The sequence below is a fragment of the Galeopterus variegatus genome, unplaced genomic scaffold (assembly GCF_000696425.1).
Source record: "Galeopterus variegatus unplaced genomic scaffold, G_variegatus-3.0.2 Scaffold2953, whole genome shotgun sequence".
Classification (NCBI taxonomy): Eukaryota; Metazoa; Chordata; class Mammalia; order Dermoptera; family Cynocephalidae; genus Galeopterus; species Galeopterus variegatus.
In genome coordinates this window covers 97419-119439 of record NW_007729064.1, presented here as the reverse complement: position 1 = coordinate 119439, position 22021 = coordinate 97419, and the positions used below count along the sequence as shown (strand labels likewise).

The 22021-nt window shown below is 50.1% G+C and overlaps 1 protein-coding gene across 1 annotated transcript in view; it reads left to right on the top strand.

The window, feature by feature from the left end:
* The window catches only part of ADARB2 (adenosine deaminase, RNA-specific, B2 (non-functional)), a gene marked incomplete at its 3' end in the record, with an annotated part of 183823 nt that overhangs the window by 111124 nt on the left and 50678 nt on the right, over positions 1-22021 (top strand). The window contains 1 exon segment of the mRNA XM_008583522.1: positions 16701-16815. Within this exon segment, the coding sequence (XP_008581744.1) occupies positions 16701-16815 (115 nt within the window).

Here is a 22021-nt window from a genome sequence, read left to right as displayed (position 1 = left end):
AAGACCAGGGGCTTCTCTCCAACAGAGGCATCAGACACGCACATGAACAATTGAAGTAAAGACGTTACGGGTTTGGGCAGGGAGGAAAACATCACAAGGACACGGCTGGTGGCTTGGTATGAGGAGGGGCATAAACCCAGGCGGAGAGGACGGGGTTCCGCACACACAAGCCATGAGCTGCGACGTCTCTGCGCATCTCTCCACGAGCTCGGGACGCCTGCCTGACTCTCTCGGGCCCCAGATGCACTGTTTGGAATTACTGAGCAATTTTAGTCTGCTTTATGTCTCCTCTCCAGAGCCTATTTTCGGGAAACAGAGAGCAGATAAGGACCTGGTCATGAGACAAAGCGGTCTGAGGGTTTCTCCTTTCGGGGCATGGAAGCCAGGATGACATCAACTCTGATGGAGGTTTTGCAAAACAGGTGTTAGCATTCCGCACTGTTTAGACAAGAGCTGAAAAACCTTTCTTAAATTTAACAAAAGCTGGGAAAGTAAATACTCATTTCTTTATGGAACAAGTATTTTTTCCATAAGGTATATTTTTATCTAGATGCCCTGGGATGATGATTCTTGTTTACATCTTTTTAAATCCAGACAAATGCAAACAACCATGAATCAACCTCAGACAGAGGACTCACGTTATTAGAACACTAATGAGAATTTAAAGATTCTAATTAATCCCAGGCTCAAAATACCTTCCTGAGTAGATCAGAAAACACCAGTTTAACAAAAACAGAAATATTACATCTTTCCAGTGTGGTTTTAGTTTATTTCTCTACTTTTTTGTAGTATTCCAATGTAACACTGTTAAAGCAGTAACTACGGTTGATATGTGTAAACAGATTTGCAGATACATAACGATTTAGGAAGTTGTGAACAACCACAGATTTACTCAGTCAACAGGGTGGCACAGGCCTCACCCCTCAGTTACTCAAGACAGCAGATGCCGGGTCTCTCATCTTAGGCTTGTCTGAAATCCTCCATTGGTAAAAAGCCCCAGGAAGACACTTCTGATGTCTGGTCGAGAGCCCATGTGTCGGAGCTGGAATTCAGACATCGGCCTTTGGGTTCTAAACAAGTCAGCTTGCCTCTGTGCTGGTTCCTCAGCCATGCAATTGGGGTGTGCCCATCCCCATGTCCACTTCCTGGGGACCCAGCCCTCACGAGGCTTGCAGGAGTCGTCCCTCCTGTCTACGGTGCTGCCGCTCCTAAGTCCCCCACAACCCTGAGCTCTTTTCTGCCTCACTCTCCTAAGAGGCACTGGTGAGCCGGATGACAGCCAGGCTAATTCACAAAATAAATAGCAAAAAGCAGAGGACAGGCTCTACGGGGGAAAAAGGTCAGCTCCCAACATTGCGACCTTAGTCACCAACACAGCGTCAGCCACTCAGGTGACTTTGTCACTTCCCTTTTCTTTATGCAGATTCTTTATTTTTAAAACAGTATTTTCTTCACTTTTCCGTAAACTGTTTCCTTATTCTGACTGATCATTAAAACATGCTAATAATATAAAATCAAAATGCCTTAATGTCCATAAATTGGCGTTTAAATATGTCACTGACCACCAGCCTATCCTGCGTCTGTTCTGAGCCAACCGACGCACATATAAAAGGACCTTCTTGTCTACAGGCCAGGGACTCTCTTGCTCAGCACACAACCCCCCCACATTGGAAAAACAAGAGAGGAGGGAACCCCCTGTTCCGCTCCTGGACTTGTTTGGGTGGTGGCGGCACATTCACAGTGTGGGTGAGGACAGGGCGGTCTTTCTTCAAGGGCTGGATTTGGTGGAGCCTGCTGTCGCCCAGTAGCACTGTGCGGGGTGAAACCTGCCCAAGACAAGGAAAGAGAGGACACGTGAGGGGGTCCCAGCCAGGGAGCAGGTGTGGCCGTGTGAGGACTGAGGCCTGGGGGAAGGTAGTGCTGGTGCCGAGCAGGATCGAGCAGAAGGGGCTCATGTTTCACCACAAACATTCTTGAGAAGGAGATGCAATCCTTCCAGTTTTCCAACCCAGGAGATGGGATTTGCCCACAGGCCAGGGCGCCATTGTCTGTCTGACTCAGCAGCCCTGAGCTGACCTTGGCTCCTGCCCTCCTGCTGTGATAGACAGAGGCTTCTCCCACGTCCTGCCCCTCACTCTCCCGGATCCTCTAGTGTTTAGACAACGGTCATCAAAGTTCAGTGTGCACTGCAATCCTCCAAGCCGCACAGAAACCCTGGTTCAGGGGATCTGGGAAAGGGCTTACAGACCCTCAGGGTCCCTCCAAGTGGTCCTGATGCAGGTGGACACCTGCCTGCTCCAGGAAGTCGGGGGCCATTTGCTCCTCCATTTGCAAGTAGCACCAAGCCTCTCAGCCTCCTTTCTCTCCCACGGTCCCTCTAAGCTGGCACCTGCTATGGGATCCAAACTTACTGTCTGTGTGCACTTGGGAAGGAATTTTATTTTTCCAGCCTTGGATTGTTCATCTGTCAAATAGGATGATAATCAAAACTGCCTCTTAGGACTATAACGCAGATTAACAGAAACGATTCTCGCTGGTTACGTAGAACAGCACCCAACACACAGTGAGCCCTTGGGAAATGCCAGCTACCATCTATCACCTAATGTTTTGTATTTCCTGTTTCATATTACAGGCCTTTTATACAGAGGAACTTGTCTGTTTATCTCTGTATTTCATTAGCAGCTCACTCAATAAATTTTGATTGGTTCTGGGCCGGCCCGGTGGCACGCTGGAGAGTGTGCCGCTTGGGAGTGCGACGGCGCTCCCGCCGAGGGTTCGGATCCCATGTGGAGACTGGTTCCCGCTCACTGGCTGAGCGTGGTGCGGGCGCAACACCAAGGGTTGTGATCCCGTTACCGGTCAGTAAAAAAGACAAAAAGGAAAAAAAATTTTTGATTGGTTCTTTCCCCAGGGTAGGTACAGAGGTGACATAAATGCAGAAACGCACATCCACAGTCCAGCTATGACAAACACCTTTTCCATTCCTTCCCAACTTCCCTTCCCAGAGGGTTTTCGAGGCAACATCTGCAGGGGGGGAAAAGGCCACTTGCACTTTGACTGCTGCGCCCCACATGCATTCAATAAGTAGCGTGATTGCAAAGATAAGCAGGAGGAGTTCTGGGCCTCAGCATCCTGTCTGAGGAGGACATGCACACGTCAGCAGTTACAAAGTAACAGGACATGAAATCAGAGAGCAAGGAAAACCCAAGCAAGAGAACAACATGTACAGGGGGGCAAGTCACCAGCACTGTGGGACAACGTAACTCCTGGTCACATTGCATTTAATGTTTGCATATATCGTTGCCTAAGATATCGGCTTCCAAATGTAAAAAGAAAAAAAGTTAGTGTAAAAGTAATAAAAGACAAAGCAAGCAGTTTAATTATGAGCAGTTCCTCACCCAAAATGGACTGAGGTTTTCATGAATAATGACTAAATGGAATAATTGATTTATATGTAATTTCTCTTTATGGGTGGCTTTGGATCCAAAACACGCAGAATCTGTGTCCATGGGTGTAGAATCTAACACAGTCTAAATAGAAGTAGAGAGTAGAAGGGTGGTCACCAGAGGCGGGGGGACGTCAAAAGTACCAAGTCTTGGGCAGGCAGGAGGAAGAGTCCTGGTGATCTACCACACAGCAGTGACTATAGTTAACAATACTGTTGTATATGTTTTAAAATAGCTACAAGCATGAGTTTTAAAAGCTCTCACCACAAAGAAACGATAAGTATGTGAGGTGGTGGACATGCTAATTAGCTACGGTGATCATTCCACAGTGTGCGTGTATCGAGACATCACATTGTACCCCATAAGTACACAAAGTTATTATCTTCCATTTATAAAAATATTTTTAAGAAGTCAAATCCGTAGTTTCAAGTTCCTCGGGATTCAACTTGTTATTTGGGTTCTTCTGGAGGCACTGCGCTGTGAGCCCAGTCATGGGGACTGAATGGCACCCCGCAGCCTGGACAGGCAGAGGTAAACAAGCCAGGTGGAGGGAGACTCCAGTAAACCACGAAGCCTGACAGAAACATTCCAGAAAAGGTTACCCTGGCGAGCACCTCCTCCAAACTCATGCACCTGCTTAATTGAATCAAAACGTATCCTTTAGACAGCTTATTGCTGAGAAAACTTTAATTTCACTAATGAGGCAAATAAGGGTATTTCTGCCATTTTTCTAAGCAGCTGTATGTTTGCACAAAATTGAGAGATGATGTAACACCACAAGTGGATGCTTGGGAACAAGGTTCCGAGCACACAGCGCGAGGAGCCACACTGAGCACGTCACACCCACGGCCTTACCTCGCCTGCCCCAGCCCGTGCTGTGGGCACTGCTCCTGCTTAAGAGACAAGGAAGTCGAGGCCTCGTGTGCAACGTCTCTCCGCAGTTGAGCAGCAGAGCCGGGACCTGAATGTGGGTCAGCATGACCTCAGAGAGCCCGTGTTTAGGTGCTGTCCGTGTGACCCCTCCTAGTGTGGCAACACCTTAACCGCATCTGCACAGTCACCACTGCTGTATGTCAAGCTGCACCTAAACATAGGGACTTAAAGTGACAGCATCACAAATTTGCTTGCAACCCTTTCACGTGGACAGGGCTCAGCCGGGTGCTTCTCTCTGCTCCACATGGCATCAGGGGCGGCCATCAGCCTGGGTGGAGGTCCTGATCCCCAGAAGGCTCACCACAGGTTGGGAAGCTGTCATCTGGGAGCTAGTGGTCACATTTGGTGGCCTTGCTCAGAAGGCAGCTGCCACCAGCCCCTCCTTGTCCTGGTGGTTGGGACAGTCCCTGAAGAGAGAGTACAGCTCACCCACAGGCGACAGGATGGGAGGCACTGGTGCAGCCCTCTCTGGAAGATGCAGTACCCCTGGCCTCAAGCCCATGGTCCACCCAGCTTAACACTCCAAACCAGGAGCACAGTTGCAGAAAAGATCGTGGAGACGCCACACTCCATCACTTGCAGACACCTGTCAATCAGGTGCCGTGGGCACTTCCTGAAACACATGTCTGGTGGCATCGTCCCCTGGCTTTGGGACTATCACCAGCCTACCTCCCCATGGCCTGCTGACCGGCGCGCTGGCCCCGCAGCCACGTCCTCTCTGTTCTCCACCCCCTCCTCATTACACACACCCTTGGCTCCCGAAAAAGACAAGTTTGGGGCCCCAGCATGCCTTTAAAAAAACTACACTGCCCAGAAATGTTCCATGGTGGAGCTGTAAGCGCAGGTCTGAGAACCCACAGATTCAGGACCAGGGCTTCAAGGTGAAAATTATGTGACGCCTCCTGCAGGCGAGGAAGCTGCTGGCTCCTCATTGGGCTAACGACCAGCCATCAGCCAGGTGGCAGAACTCAACTCCACGTCTTCCAACCCCAGTTTAGGGCTTTTCCTGCACGCCGTGGCTACCATAAAGGATTTTCATTTTTCACGCCTTCATACAAATTTGTAACCGGCCTCTTGGTAATTTGAGATACAGAATAATAGAATCATCAGATAATTTGGACTATTTAGTTGGACACTAGTTTTCACCAGTCCCTGATTTTGAAATTAATGAGGCTTTATTGTAATTGTCAGCAAACAGGACTCATTACTGAGACAGAGGCTGCCTTTTCTGCAGAAACACGAAGGAATGTTGAGGTGGAATCAGGAAGATTGTTCTCCAGTTTTCTGATTGTCCCCCACTTTTCTGATTGTCCCCTGAGGCCGGGTGTGCTGTCTGCCCGTGGCTTTCCCAGCCGCATTTCTCCTGCCTTCCTGGCTCTGGAAGGGGTGGGTTACTCACAGAGGACAAGCTCCATTTCCATGTGGACCCTGGACCTGTCGCTCCCTCTGCCACTGTCTCCCAAGCCCGTCTGTCCCCTCCTCTGGGATAGCCCACCATGTGCAAAGTTCAGAGCAGAAGCCAGCAGTGGAAAACGGGCTGGGATTGGTTCCGGATTCTGTGCCACCCACCCCTATGCAAATCTAACCTTTTTGATATTTCAGCATTATAAACCCAAAGACAGGATTTCAACAGGAAAATATTTACGAAAGGCTTTCTTCTTCATAATCTATTGATTTTAATATCCCTACCACTTTGGCTGAATGTCAACTCTACCCTGAGGACTGCTACTGCAAATTTGAGCACACTGTATTTATTTATGCCATTCAAAATATTAGTGTTGGAGGTGAATAAAGTCTGAATCTTGCAATGATCCCATTTAAAGTTTATTTTTGCAATTTGAATAATGCTGGTAATTTGCCCTGGAGATCAGTGCCAACAGGCAAACGCGGGCCACAGAAAGCAGCAGCGGGGGCCGTGTTTCGCTTGCTGTCTCGGTGAGGTGCAGTAAAGCACGGCTCGTTAGGTACGGCCGACCCCCCACTTAACCTTTGGAGCTGGAAGCATCTGATCATCACTATCGCTTCACAAGAAACCAAATCCCTGTCTCCTCTGACCACTTCTGTTCCAAATGTCCAGCCCGTGCCAATGTGGGCATTAATAGCTTTGATGCTGGCTCTCAGATCTCTGCTCATCCAGGCAGGGGCTGGGGCACCACCTCAGGGCTCTCCAGAGCCCCCCACCCACCCCACCATCCCCGCCCTAAGAGAAGCCAGTGGCTGTGTAGGGTTTCACAGCTGGAGATTTTCCCTGCAGTGTGATCTGCTCCAGGGCAGGGCCGTGAGGGACTTGCAGAAGACACATAACCCTCTGCACCTCCGAGGGACTTTAAGCAGACATTTTTTTCCACGTTGCTAAACCACCAATAGTAATGAGTGCAGCTGGATGTCTCTCTCCTCATATCTAACGAAGAATTTATGTTGCAAATTTCTCTTCTGTTGACTATTTGGGCTTTTCCGAGCAGGTTTTAGAGTCTCTCTGTGGAGAGATTTCTAAATTCCAAACTGTCTCTCCTGCTCCCGCCTCCATCCCGCCTCTCTCAGCACCCCCGCAGCACCTTACCTGTCCACTGCAGGAGGCAGGATACCTGGATGTCAGCCCTGCCGTCCTGAGGCTGGGGTGGGGTCACTGCTGGGACTCCTGTGCTCCCCCCAGTGACTAGAGCTGGACCACACAGATGTGCTTGGTTTTTTTTTTTTCCTTTTTGTCTTTTTTCGTGACCGGCAACGGATCGCAACCCTCAGTGTCGCGCCCGTACCGGACCGGGACCGGCAACGGGATCGCAACCCTCGGTGTTGCGCCTGCACCTCGCTCAGCCAGTGAGCAGCCGGTCTGTATGTGGGATCCGAACCCTCGGCGGGAGCGCCGCCGCACTCCCAAGCGGCGCACTGTAGCAGTGCACCACCGGGCCGGCCCAGATGTGCTTGGTTTTAATCTCGGAGGATTTACAGTGTACAGTCAGATGTGTCTTCTGAGACCTTTAAGGAATCCACCTCTCAGAAGAACAGCAGATGGTACAGCTGAGGTTAACTGCCACAACTCAGAATTCAAACATAAAAAAACTACATTCTGCCTCAACTACCTGTTTGCTTTAAAACTTTGGCCAAGTTACCAAATCTCTCTAACCCTCATTTTTGCAACAACACAATGGGACTAATAAGCCCTGATTGACACACTTGTGGGTGGGATTAAATGAGGCATCAATGGTCCCCAGCAGAGCTCTCAGTGCGGTCTGGTGACAGGGAACAGGAGCAGGTAGCCGTAGCTGCGAGGGGCCCCTCCCAGCCTGCGGTTGTCATCATCATCACCTGACATCTAAGGAGGCTGAAACAACAGAACAGACCCACAGTGACTCGGTGTACCCTCAGCGTCAGGCCCCAGATGAGACGCATGGAAACATGTCCTTGCTGGGGTGTGGAGCCCCTCACACGCAGCCACAGACCACAGCCCAGTAACACCACTGGCCCCTGGATGACACCTGAGCTCCGCAGGGCAGGGATGTCTGCGGGTTTCCTGCACTGATGTGTCCCTGGTGCTTGATAGTGCCCGACCTGAGTGAACATTTGTTGAATTAACAGATGCACATCTTGGCCTGGCATCAGGATCCATCCTCTGCCCCAGTGGTCCTTCCATTTAATTTCTCATCCCTGCTCTGCATGAACCTTACTCAGGCCAGGTTGATCTACTCATTGTCTTTAGCCCAGAAGTAAGTTTTCCCCCTCGGAATTTCTTCAGGCTATGACTTCTCTCTGGATTTTCCTGCTCTTCCAATCCCTGCCAATTTTGATTATGTGATTCCTTCAAAGCCCAGAGAAATCCTGTCTCCTCCAGGAAGGCTTCCCTCACCATCCCACTCTCAGCCACTCCAAGAAGCAGCCTCTTCTTTCTGTAAATAACCATGCAATCCACCAAAGAGCCACAGGGAGACCTTTGACATGGATCCAAGGACACGTGCACTGCAGTTAATTCACATGATCATTAACAAACGTACAGCTAATGGTGGCCCCTTGATCACGAGGCAGTTCATGAGGATTAACTGAAAAAACACAGAGCATTTAGAAACTGTCTGGCAAGTAGTAAGCTTTCAGTGACAATGTCTGTAATCACTACTAACCAATACAGACTCAATAAAAACAGTAATCCTTGTCCACAAGGACAGTAGTATATTGCACTGATACGGCATGTATAAGAGAAAGAAAGACAGCTGTGCAAGCCGTACCAGGAAGGGGTACAGCCTCCAGGTACTAGAGGAGTCTGCAGGAAAACATGGACACGGGGCCACCAAGGCTTGACACTCGGGAAGGCTTTATCAAGGAGCCGGCGTTCGTACACTGCGGAGAAAAAAACGTAGGTTTATTTGTCTTCTATGATGCCAGCTTGAGTGGACAGACACAGTGGGCAGGTCCCGTGGTGGCCACTGCAGAACTTCAGACCTGGGCACTGCATCACAGGATGTTAAGTGACGGTGTGGACTGCTCCTAATGACAATGAGATGTCTACGTCCTCAAGGTCAGAGAAAATGTCTTACACTATTTTAGAAAGTGATAATAAAATGCAACTTGGCCCTTGTGCTCAAAAACTACTCTACTTAAGTAGTTTGGTGTTAGTTGATATGCCTTTATCCCTCCTAGGAGACTGAGTGAACCCCTGTAGCCCCATGAACATACTCGGGAATTTGAATTTATAAAGTTTAATTAGAAGCTCATTTTTGAGCACTTTAGCTGCTTCTACTGAAAACCAAGTGCCAGGTGGGGAAGAAAATCCAGTTATGGCAAGGTCTGATTAGTTAGGTTTGCAGTAACCAAAGCTGACTGTATATATTAAATCCCAAGTGATTAAAACATTAAAGATTCCTAGCGTTAAATTACATGAGTATGCCTCTCTATATGAATTCTAAGTTTCTGTCTAGTTTCTAACACCCCATGTAATCAACAACAATGTCATTTACATACACAAATTCAGCTATGAAAAACCATGTACAGCTGCAATCATGTATGTGATTTAATTAAAAGCCAATCACTTAGAACAGCTGAGGTGCGGTAGACGCAGTACCACGCAGAGAGCAGGTGAGGGAGGCTTCACAGAGCAGAGACACTCTGGGGCTTGCTTCCTCTGGACTTTTCCAAAACCAGGAAATCTCTGATCTCTCAAAGACTCTGCAAGTCTGTACGAAGATAACTCGAGCCCAGATAACAGATGCTCTTCTTTCTGATGGAGATGGTTATTCACGATTTCTCTTCCTTCAACTTTTAAAACCAGGAAAACTAAGGGTTATCAGGTAATACATAAACATCCCATAAGTCTGTCCCTCAAAAACCACGTCTGAAAAGATGTGAGTTTACAGTAAGGCATGCATACAGGACCAAGCGCAAGAATATTTAAGCATCTGCCCAAAACTTACCACCACAGCGACCCTGAAAGCACGAGGAGAGGTGCAGATCTGTCACAAATGTGTCCCGCACAGCTGCGTGAGACCACTTCCCGGAGGCCACAAGGCCAGTAGAGGAGGCAAGTGGCTCCTGCCTGGGACAGTCCTCACAGTCATCAGGGCCCACAGGCAGGACATGTTAATGCTCATTAAATATCAAACAGATGCATTCTAACCAGTTAACTAAAAATCTCTCTACATTTCAATTAGCTCACCACCCAAAGTAAGAAAAGTTAAAGAAATCTTTGCCTTCTAACTTTTACATTCACCTTTATTTAAAAAAAAAAAAAGAAGAAGAAGAAGAAGAAGAAGAAAGAAGAAAGAGAAAAAGATTATAGGGGAAAAGACTAAAAAAAAAAAAGTCCTCCCGGAGGCTGCCTAGGTTTAGAGGTTGGGGGCAGCATCCTGCAACCCCCCTGGGCCCTCCCTGGATGTGGGTTCTGGGGCTCTGGGGGCTGTGCACACGCACCTCAGTACTGCCCTGAGCCCAACTGCGCTGTGTCGAGCCATCCCACATCGTGTGGCCCCGAGCCCGGCTTTGCAGGCAGTTCCGCAGATTCTCACAGACACGTCCCAGAGCAGCCGGTCCTCCTCTGCGTACCAATCTCAGATCACCTGGCATGAAGTGGGTGAACAGACTATGCCTACATTTCCTGTGCATGTCTGCACCACAGCCACCGACACACAGACTGAACATCCCATGAGCGCAGCCCCAGTAATGGCTATTTAAGCATCAAAAGTGTTGTAACTGGCCAGCAGGACAGGGCAGAGGACAGAGCTGAGGCCTGGACCCCACCACACACCCACACACAGACCATCCAGACCTAGGATCCTTTATCAGGCAGAAGGTTGGGGTAGACAGGTAATCACGTGCAGCATGCGTGTGACATCAGCCTAGGATCAGCCTGTCATGGGCCGGCCACATGTGTGAGGTTGATTATGAGTTATGATGCAAAGTGTGTGCTATTCATAATAAGGCACAGACTTTTTCACTGTTTGCTTCTTTTTAATTCAATTGGCAGGTTTATTTGCCTTTTTATAATAGGTTTCTCTCCTCTATTGCTTAGCAAATAATGCTGTTGCTGTGACCCACAGCCTCACAGATCAGCATCTCAGTGTGTGTGAGACGCAGCACACAGCAAGCAGGTGACTCTTGACTGGCTGCCTACCTCTGGGGGTCTGCCCTGGGGGTCCCTGCCTCCAGCTGAATGAGGAAGAAGAATTGTGAGGTTGAGGAGCAGGGGAGGGAGAGAGACAGAGAAAGGAGTGTGGGTATCTCTTAGCAGTTTGCGGCTCACACCTTGTATTAGTCCATTTTTGTGTTGCTATAACAGAATTACCCAAGACTGGGTAATCTATAATGAACCAAGGTTTATTTGGCTTACGATTCTGGGACAGCTGCATCTGGCGTGGGCCTCAGGCTGCTTCTAATCATGGCAGAAAGTGGCAGGCTGGGTACAAGCAGATCACATGGCAAGAGGAAGCAAGAGAGAAAGAGGAGGTTCCAGAGTCCTATAAACAACCAGCTCTTGTGGGAACTAATAGAGTGAGAACTCACTCACTACCGCCATCCCCCAGGAGAGCATTAATCCATTCATGAGGGATCTGCCCCTGTGACTCAAACAGCTCCAACACTGCCACATTGGGGATCAGATTTCCACATGAGTTTGGGGAGGACAACACCTCCAAACTCTATCACACCTACAAATGATAAACATATTTCCTCCAACACTCAAGTCTCAGCCCCAGTCACAGGCCCCACCTTGCAGCCAGGGGGCCAGGAAACCTTGTCCCATGTTGAGGAAGGAGAGGAGCACACCCATGTGGGCAGACACTCCTGCCTCTGCCATGCCTGCATGTCCACGTGTTTCTGGATATGTCCTATGAGGTGCAGGAAAGGTTGCTGCACAAGCCCCTGCAGCTGCCAGACCAGTGCATAACCCGTGGTCAGGGAGGCATCGCTCAGGTGATGCCACAGTTTGTGTATGCCGTGGACTGAATGTTTGTGTCCCCCTAAAATCCATGTGCTGAAGCCCTAACCCCCAGTGTGGCCATATGTGGAGTAAGGAAGTAATTGAGGCTGACTGAGGCCGTGAGGGCAGGCCCCTGGTCCAACAGGATCAGTGTCCTATGAGAAGAGACCCCAGAAAGTCTGCTCACTCTCCCTGAGCCAAGGGTGTGACGTTGTCCCCATGGGCCTGAGGACAGAGTGTGGAGCCCAGCAGGATCACCTCCAGCCTGAAGACTCCTTGTGGAGTCTGCCTTGCTAGGTTCTGGACTTGCTTGGGACCTGTCACCCCTTCCTTCTTCCCTGTTTCTCCCTTTGGAATGGGAATGTGTGTCCCGTGTCTGTCCCACCATCATATTTTGGAAGCACACAACTTGTCTGGTTTTGGTAGTTCACAGCTGCAGAGAAATTTGCCTCTGGATGAGTCTCACCTTTAGCCTCACCCATATGTGGTTTAGGTGATGTTTAGATGAGACTTTGGACTTTCGACTTGAGTGTTGATGCTGGAATGAATTAAGACTTGCAGGGCTGTTGGGGTGGGATGAATGTTTTGCATGTATGAAGGACATAAATCAGTGGGAGAGGCACAGTGTTGTGGACTGAATGTTTGTGTCTCCCCCAAATTCCTGTGTTGACACCCTAAATATTAGTGTGTCTGTACTTTGAGATGGAGCTTCTAAGGATGTAGTTAAGGTTAAATGAGGTCATGTCTTAGTCCATTTTCTGTCACTTATAACAATATCTGAAACTGAGTAATTTATAAAGAAATGAAATTTACTTCTTACAGTTTGGGAGGCTGGGAAGTCCAGGGCCCAGGGGACGCATCTGGTGAGGGTCTTCTTCTGGGTGGGGGCTCTCCTGTGCGTCACAGGGTGTCACATGGCAAGGGGCGAGAAGGTGTCCACGTGTTCTTCTCCTTGTAAAGCCTCCAGTCTGCTCCTGTGATGACCCACCAGTCCATAAATGGATCGATCCACCCACGTGGGCACAGCCCTCGTGATCCAGTTACCTCCCATCTGACTTCCCAGCCTCTTAACACTTACAATAGGGATCAAGCTCCGGTGTGAGTTTTGGGGGATGTTCAAACCATAGCAGGCCCTGATCCAACGGGATTAGTGTCCTCATTAGAAATGACACCACAAAGTCACTCTTGCTCTCTCTGCAAAAAAAGAGGAGGTCAAGCGAGCACACAGCAAGCTGGCAGCAAGAAGCTGATTCCCAAGTGTGAATCCACAGGATGGACTGTGTGCAGCAGACTTGGTCCAGGAGCCACCGCAGCCCCAGGCCAGGAGCAGACCCCATGCAAGGCAGACATATGCGCAGCAAAACAGCAGAGATGTTCCTCACTTTGCCGGTGTGCTGTGGGCTGGCCAGGGAAGGAAAGCAAATTCCATTACTCGACCTGAGAAATGAATACCTGCAGAAGAAAACGTAGTAAATCCTACTCTTCCTTCAAGGCTCGTCGCAAACTTCAGCCACAGACGAAGACTTTCTGGACCTTTCAGCCCCCAGTGCCAGAGTCCCACCCGCAGGAGACGGTGGGACCAGTGCCGGGGTCAGGGCCAGTGCACAGCCGGCTTCCCAGACCTGTGTAAGACCACAGGCCCCCGGCCTCACAGAGGGATGGGCCGGGCCAGGGCTGTCTCTTCAACCCTGTGTCTGGGGAATGCGTCCACCTGGGGAGACGAGCAACCCTGGCAGGATGGAGCTGGCAGCCCCTGGGATGGGGGCGGCTGGGTCTTCTCTTTGCTGTTTGTAGGAAAACAGTGCTCGGGGGCTGATGTTTTCCAAGCCCTGGGTCTTTTCCTGCACCACACCCAGAGCTTGGCTCTCAAGGTCACGAGGAGGCACCGGCAGTGTCAGACGACCCCCATGCGCTGGCACCTGGCCTTATCTTCAGACAGGGGCAGTGAGGACGACAGTCTGCCCTCTGGACACTCATCCACGACCATGATGTGTGATCCGGGCACCGGAGAAAGACAGTCAACCTCTTCATCTTCTCACTAGAGCTGAGAGCCAGCCCTCCAAGACTCATAGAAACTAACTGGATTCAAGCCTCTGTGGCAACAGACTTCTCTCTTTTACAGCATGAGGTGGACAGTGAATGGCAGGAGCTGCGGGCTAGATAGGGCCCCTGCAGGACACATCCAATCCTGCCACTGTAGAATCTGAGATGACCTCTTCCTGGGTCACGCCATGACCAGTGCCCTAACAAGAGACAGGAGAGATAGAGAAGACTGTGTGATGACAGGGGCAGAGACTGGAGAGATTCGGCCACAAGTCACGGGATGCCAGAGTCCCCTGAAGCTGGCAGAGGCAGGAAGGACCTGCCCCCAGAGTCTTCAGGGTAGTGCAGCCCTGCCACACCTTGATCTAGGACTTCTGGCCTCCAGACCTGTGGGAGTGTGCACCCTGATGTTTTAAGCCCCCAGTTGTGGTTGCTTTCCAGCAACCCTAGGACACACACACAGGCTGCCTCAGGGATGTGGGCTGCCCTCTCCAGACCTGTTTCCAGGATGCACAGGGATAGCCCAGCCTCAAGCAGCCTCCAGGGCTCATCTCTAAAATCCCGTGACCTGTGGCCACAGCCTGCAGGTGACGGCATCACCCGGGCATCCTGGGCCAGGTGCCAAGCCAGGGAGACCCCCAAGTATACAGCAGTCCCCAAAAAGTCAAGCCCACACTCTCTACCCCCTGCATCCAGAATTATGCCCACTCAGGGGAGCCTAAATGTTTGGCAGCACTCGTTATGGGGCTTCCACATCTCCTTACAGTGCAGTTTTAAAAAGTAGAGCGCACCGACCACAGCAGCTGCAGCAGCTACAGGGACAGGGACAGGCCCTGCCAACCCCACGCAGCCCCAGGCCTGCCGCCGCCCTTGATCTGGAAGAGTTGGGGGGAAAGGCATCGGCTGTCCTTTGTGGCAGGTTTTTTGTTTCCGGGAGGCAGGCCTGTTTTCACATGAACATGCTTTATTGCCTGCAAATGGGATGTTTTAACACTGTCTATTCATCTTTCCTATCTTTACCTATCGGAGAGCTGCCCACACCTGCAGCAATGCCTGCAGAACATCACAACGCACCTGGTGAACACGTGAAAGGCTGGCCCATCGGAAAACAGATATCCATGAGGATACACCTCAGGGATAAGCTGGTGGTTTGGTTTAGCCACATAGAGATCCGTTCAGTGCCTGCAGCTCTGGGGGAAACGTAATCATGACGGTAACGGTAAGAATGAGTAATAGGCATCATTTCTTGAGCTCTTACTGAGTGGGAGGCCCTGAGCTAATGTTACCAAAACCAAGGCAGGCTGCCTGCCCCAAAGCAGAAACAAACCACCCAAAAGTCAAATGGTGGTGAAAATGGAAGTCAGCTTTATTCAGGAACATCAGTGACCTGAGGAGAGATGTTGGGCTAACCCGTCTCTACGGTAAACCTGAAGGAGAATGACCAGACTAAAGCCATCTCAGAAACTCAAGAGGTTCAAGAGGGAGCTGAGGGAACAGAACATGGCAGGAGGGAGGGCACGTGAGCCATGGGGGCTCCTGCAAGGAGCCAGGTGCAAGGTCTCACCAAGGCTCCGTCTGGTTTCCATTCCTGTCCTTGCCGTTATCTCAGGGTCCTGCTTCAGGGAGGAATCAGCACAGATTCATTGAGTTCTTCCTTGATTTCTCAAGGACTGCAAGTCTGCAGCATCAGGCTGGCCAGAAAACAACCTTACGTTCATGTAAATAATGCCATCTTGCCACATAACCAAGGTTCATAATATCAAATAACCATGAGAAAAGAGGAAACCCAGAAAAAAACTGAGTCTTAAAATCTCCCTAAAGCCCATGGGGTTTTAGGTCCCAACATGGCTTCAGTCCTGCTCACTCTAACACTAAGCATTTAAGAAGTGTTAATGCACTTAATCCTCACAAAAACTCCACCAGATGGAAATTAAGAGGATTACCTCATGAATTAAGAAAACAGGGCTCAGAGGTTTTGGATGACTTGCCCATGCTCGTAAGTGGCAGAATTGGAACTCCAACCAGGCTGCCCTGCTGCAAGGCCTGTGATGGTCACCCCCCAAGCTGCCCCAGATGAAAAACGGCCGAGGGGCCACATCCAGGAAAAGGTACCATTTCAGCCATGGAACCTGGAGAAGCTGGAAAAGGAGGGCCACAGAGCCACGTGCTCTGGGCTGCACCAGCTTTATCACTGTACGTAAGAGGCTAAACGTAGAGATGGGGTCAGAGATGTGGAGTCAGAGGTGTGGCACAGGCCAGGCATCTGCTTGGGCACAGGCCAGGCACCTGCTCAGGCACCTGCTGGACACAGGCCACACACCTGCTCGGGCACAGGTCAGGCACCTGCTCGGGCACAGGCCAGCCTCCTGCTCGGGCACAGGCCAGGCACCTGCTCGGGCACAGGCCAGGTACCTGCTCGGGCACAGGCCAGACTCCTGCTCGGGCACAGGCCAGCCTCCTGCTCGGGCACAGGCCAGGCACCTGCTCGGGCACAGGCCAGGTACCTGCTCGGGCACAGGCCAGGCACCTGCTCGGGTACAGGCCAGTTACCCACTCAGGCACAGGCCAGGTACCTGCTCGGGCACAGGCCAGGCGACTATCAGGCACAAGCCAGCCTCCTGCTCGGTCACAGGTCAGGCTTTCTGCCAAGGGCAGCGCTGGGGGTTAATTCCTCACGATCAACATGTGACGCTGCATTCCTTCCCGAGGCTGGGCAGAGCAGGCTGGTAATGGCCATGCATGTGGTGGTGTAGGGGTGCTGTGGCAGGCACCTCCAACATCCCCATGGGGACATGGCTGGAGGGGGGAGGATGGAGACCCAGCCATGCACTTGCTGCTCGTGCCCAGCCATCAAGAGGCCTGGCGCTTGTGTCTTTCAGGAATTCGCCGACTCCATGTCCCACCTGGTCACGCAGAAGTTCCGCGAGCTGACAATCGGCCTGACGTCCATGCACGCCCGCCACAAAGCACTGGCGGGGATCGTCATGACCAAAGGTAAAGCCCCTCCTGCCTCCTGCAGGAATCTCCATCCCCAAAGGAGGGACCTTATTGTTTACCTGATCCTGGGAGCTACAGGGTCTGTCTTCCACACAAAGGCGCGGCAGAGAAAAACACAGCGGAATAGAGAGACATCAGTGATCACGGTGTGCATAGGGAAAGGCCACCCTGCCCACCTGCACAGGCTCCTCCTGATGTCTACAGGGAACATGGAAGGGGTCTGGCCCGTCTCCCCCGTTAGGCATTTCCCCACGATCATTCACAAGAAGGATTTACAAGGCTGGTGTTTGCAACCACTGGGATCCAAGGTCAGGCCAGGCCAATGCATGAGTCACCCAAGGCTGTCAGGCCAGGTCAAGTCTCCTTGACATGGACACGGGGGATACAAGAGGACATGGGGGACAAAAAGAGACAATGGGGGACACGGGAGGACACAAGAGGACACAGAGGGACACAGGAGGACATGGGGGATACAAGAGGACACAGATAGACATGGGGAACAAGGGAGATACAGGGGATACTCGGGGACACAGACGGACACAGGGGAACATGGGAGGACACAGAGAGACACAGGGGACTTGGGGATACAGGAGGACACAGATAGACATGGGGAACAAGGGAGATACAGGGGATACTCGGGGACACAGACGGACACGGGGGAACATGGGAGGACACAGAGAGACACAGGGGACTTGGGGATACAGGAGGACACAGATAGACATGGGGCACAGAGGAGACACAGGGGACACTGGTGGACACAGGGGAACACGGGGGACATGACGTGTAGGAGGCCCCCCCTGCTCTCCTGGCAACTCCCAGCTCTGGTCTCCTCGGACATGGGGCACAGAGGAGACACAGGGGACACTGGTGGACACAGGGGAACACAGGGGACATGACGTGTAGGAGGCCCCCCCTGCTCTCCTGGCAACTCCCAGCTCTGGTCTCCTCACATCCAACCCCTGCCAGGCCCTCGTGGGCTGTCCCTCTCCCACCCTCCCTCTTCCTGGCGTTGCCTTGCTTCTCTGATGCTTCCAGCCCCACCTGTGTCTCTTGGGCTCGGACCAGCTCTTTCTGGAGAATCTGGCACCTGCAGGTTCTAGTCCTCTCTGGGGATACACACCTCCCCATGAATACCCTCCTTCCTGCCCTGATTCTCCATCCCCAGCTGCTCACAGGGAGGGAGTTCCAGGCAAGAGTGACCCGCCTGGAGGGGAACGGTCCATCCTGCTGGGGAAGCAGGTGGCCTCTTCGGTTTGCCAGGCTGGGAGAAGATGACAGCTGGATCTGAGCCTCAGTGTTGTGAAAACATCTAATCACTAAACTATCGATAACAACAAACCTGCCAGCTTTTCAAATTCAACTGTTTCTACTTCCAAAGTTTGCATGAGCTCTAGTGACCTACTAGAGAATGATTATTGCACAAAATAATTGGCTTTGGTTTCCTTAAGCTTGACACACACGTCGTGCTGAGCAGTTGCAGGCAGAGTCTAAGACAGAAGTTGATCACCTCATGTCCAAAAATACTTATTTTAAAAATAAATTAAACACCAGACGACTGGCATATTTTTTTTGTCATTCTAGACCCCCGGGGGCCTCTCTGATAGTGTCAAATGCAAGAAGGAGCAGAGCCCTCAGGACCCTTCTTAAACGTGGCTCAAGGACACATGACTTACCCTATAAAGTTTCAGCTCTTAGGAAAATGGAAATAAAAATGCCATGTAATTTTGTGAATGAGATAAAGTATATGAAATGCTTTGAAAGGTAAAAATGACTTTATAAATATAACGTCCTAAGCCAAAGCGATTCCGCTGTGTCAATGACACCACTGCATGTGGGGGCACACACACGTCTGGGCCGCTGCAGAGCATCAACGGCACTTGCCTCCCGTGGAACAGGAAACAGTCTAAACTGAGGGCTGAGCTCGTCTTGGCCAGGATCACCACTGCTGGGTGTGACTGTCACCCAGCCAGCAGCTGCTCATTGATGCCCCTGGACACAGGCACTGCTCTGCGTGCACGTGCACGGGGGTGCAAAGAGAAGACACAGCACCCCCCCCGCTCAGCGCATGGTGGGGCTGCAGGCCCGGAGCACGGTTCTGGCACCAAATCCCTTAGGTTTGAAGGCCAGCTCCACCAGCAGCTAGCTGTGTGAGCCTGGGTGGCCACTTAGTCTCTCTGGGACTCAGTTTCTTCACCTCTAAAATGGGGATAACAGTAACACCTACCTAGCAGGGTTTAGAAGGTGAAATGTGTTCATGGATATAAAGCACTTGGAAAGATACCTCGCCTATAATAAATACCACGTGAGTGGTAGTTACTGTTGGTGATGGGCTCTTTTATTCACAAGTTATTTGCTGAATGCCTGCCTTGCTGGGCTCTGGGGAAACAGCAGAGAACAAAATAGACCAAGCGCCTACCCTCGTGAGTCTTATACTCTAGTATGGAATGGGTCATGAAGTACCATTTAGATCCAATATAAACAGAACTGTAAAAAAGCTATTACACAGAGCCGTACAACCACACAAATGAAAGTTTGGTAAATTAAAAAATTGGGGCATCACATAGATTTCTGCCACAGATTCCAGGATAACTCAGTTTAAATTAGCATTTGGTCTGCAAAGGAAAGACCAGGACAGGACACAGACGCCAGCCACTGCGGCCCATTCTCCTGCAGCACGCTTCCAACCCCAGCGGCGCACATCACTGCGGTGTGGGAAGCAGTTTCCCACCCCTTCCCTACTCCACGCTGTGTCTGGCCAACATCTTTCCACTTTCCTGGGAAACTCAACTCCAGCAAGTTTTGGAAGCTGCTCTCAGGCTTCACCTGGAAAATAGAAACATCCTGCAAGGGCTTGTGGGAAGATGAAACTCCGGGTTGGCAGGGAATGCGCTGTTTTACGTGCAGGCCACTTACTTACATGGACCATATTTATGAAGCAAATGTACAATTTCAGGTGACACTTCCCTCATTAGTGATTTATAAACGATGAGGAATAAATTGCTGAAATGTACTTTCCTGTTACAAGAGGAAAATTTAATACACATATTGATTAAAAACAGATTAGGAAGAAATGCGCAAAGTTACTAATAGAAATATTTTTAAATATGCATTTACTTCAAGTTGATGTGCCATTTAGTCTTCATTCTAGCTCAGTCATTCAAGCGAGTGCCTAAGAGACTCTGAGGGAGTGATGCGTCCTATTCCAATTGCTGTATGTGTCACACTGTTATAAAACTAAATTATTTTGAAATAAAACATGATTCAGTCTGTCCCTCCATTTGAAGGGGGGCCAACTTGTTCACATCAATTAGCTTCCCACTTATGAAGGGGAAACCATGTTTCAGCCATTGTGAGAAATATGATCACAAAAGATCAGAATAGTTTTACTTCTATCTGGTTAGTGTGGTCACATGGTAAAAATGCAAAGAGAGCTCGAGAGTGACAAGCAGCGTTCTCCCACCCACCTCCTCACGCCTCCTCTCAGGTTATTTCCAATTTTGTTCCCGTGACCCTGCATACGTATTGGCTCCACATTTCTAGATTTCCAACTCTAGGTAACATCTATCGACTCTGCTATTAAAATTTGATACTTTTTCATTTCCCACTGCTGTATTTGTAATATTTGTAAATTTAGATAATGTGCTTAAACCTTTATTTCTTATTCTGTCCGGTTTAGATGGTGCAGCTTCACTTCCTGTCCTGTAAACTGAGGACAGGTAGCCTCAGCTTTTCCCTTCCCAGCCAACTTCCCTCGACTATTAATTTATTTTTACATATTATCATCACTGAGAATATTTACATTCTATTCTATACCCTTAATTAAGTCTTCAATATTTTGCTTTCTGGGTGGTTCTAAGAGCTGAAGGCCACCAAACCACACTTGCAGGGTCAGACGTTGTGAACGTCCTCATGGCAGAGCCAGGCGGTGAGCAGGAATCTCGTTCAACCCTCCGTCAACACAACTCCCCCTGAGAGAGAACGTGCCTGGTGTCCAGGTCACGTAGATCCTCACTGATTCCGTCACCAGCTCAGCATGACGTCACACATAAGTTTAATGCACGTTTGTATCTAAATGTCCTTACATAGCCTTTGAAATATTGTGCATGTTTTCTTCTGGGACACCTCATTTTCTTTTTCTCACTGAAAAGAAAAAGGACATGGCTCTAACACACTTGCTAGGTGTGTAGACCCTCAGTCGTGGTATGCACAGAAGGGGCCACCTCCTTCCCGAGAAGCCCCCCGGGAGCCCGCCCCAGGACCCACCTGGCCTCACTCTGCAGGCCCCACAGGTGCGCCCTTCCAGTCCAGACCCACCGGCTGCAGGACCCCTGTCTTCTTTCCTTCCTTCCTCCTGCCATGCGGCACATCCTCAAGGACCATTAAGACACACGTGGAGATAAACCTTGCGAACACGCATGCATCTCTGATTGCCGTGATTCGGCTCTCACACGACCTTCATCATCCCGCCAGGTGGGGATTCCAAGCTCACCACGGTCCTCCCTCAGAACTTTGAAGGGTTTTCCATTACCTCATGTCCTGTAGGTCTGACGAGAAACATCATGTCCGACCGATGTTTTCCTTGAAGCGACCAGCACCCACCCCTGCCCGGGAGGGAAAAGGGTCTTTTTTTAACTTGGACATTTCATAATTTCGTAAGAATATGTTTTGGTGTGAGCCATTCCCTTCCCGGATGCATTTAAGCTGTGTACTCATGTATTTTTCCTTGTATCTTTCCTTTGACAAATTCATTTCTTTGTACATATTTTTGTTGAATTTTCAACATTCTGAATGAATCCTCTGTGTTTTACCTTTTCTTTTTTATTTTTAGTCTCTCTACCCTTTTACTCTGTGTTTTTGGAAGTTTCTTAAATTTATCACCCAGTTCTTCAACTGCCTTTTTCCCCCCTGATTCTGCAATCCATTTTTATAATTCAGGGCTCTCCCTTGTCCTCAGTTTCTTCCTTTTTCAAGGACTGCTCTTCTTCATTTCTCTGAGGAGACGCATCTGCAAATGTTTGTCTCTTCCGCACTCAGACCAGTTATGATTCCTCCAGAGTCTGTGCTCTCTGTCTATCTTCAGTTTTTCCCTTCATCCTGCTCAGGACTTTTGTCTGAATATTCACCTTTGTGAATAAAGTGCCTGGCTGGTGCCACAGGTGCATGGCGGCGGGCTCCCTGTGGCTGTGCAGGTGCCAGCTTTTCC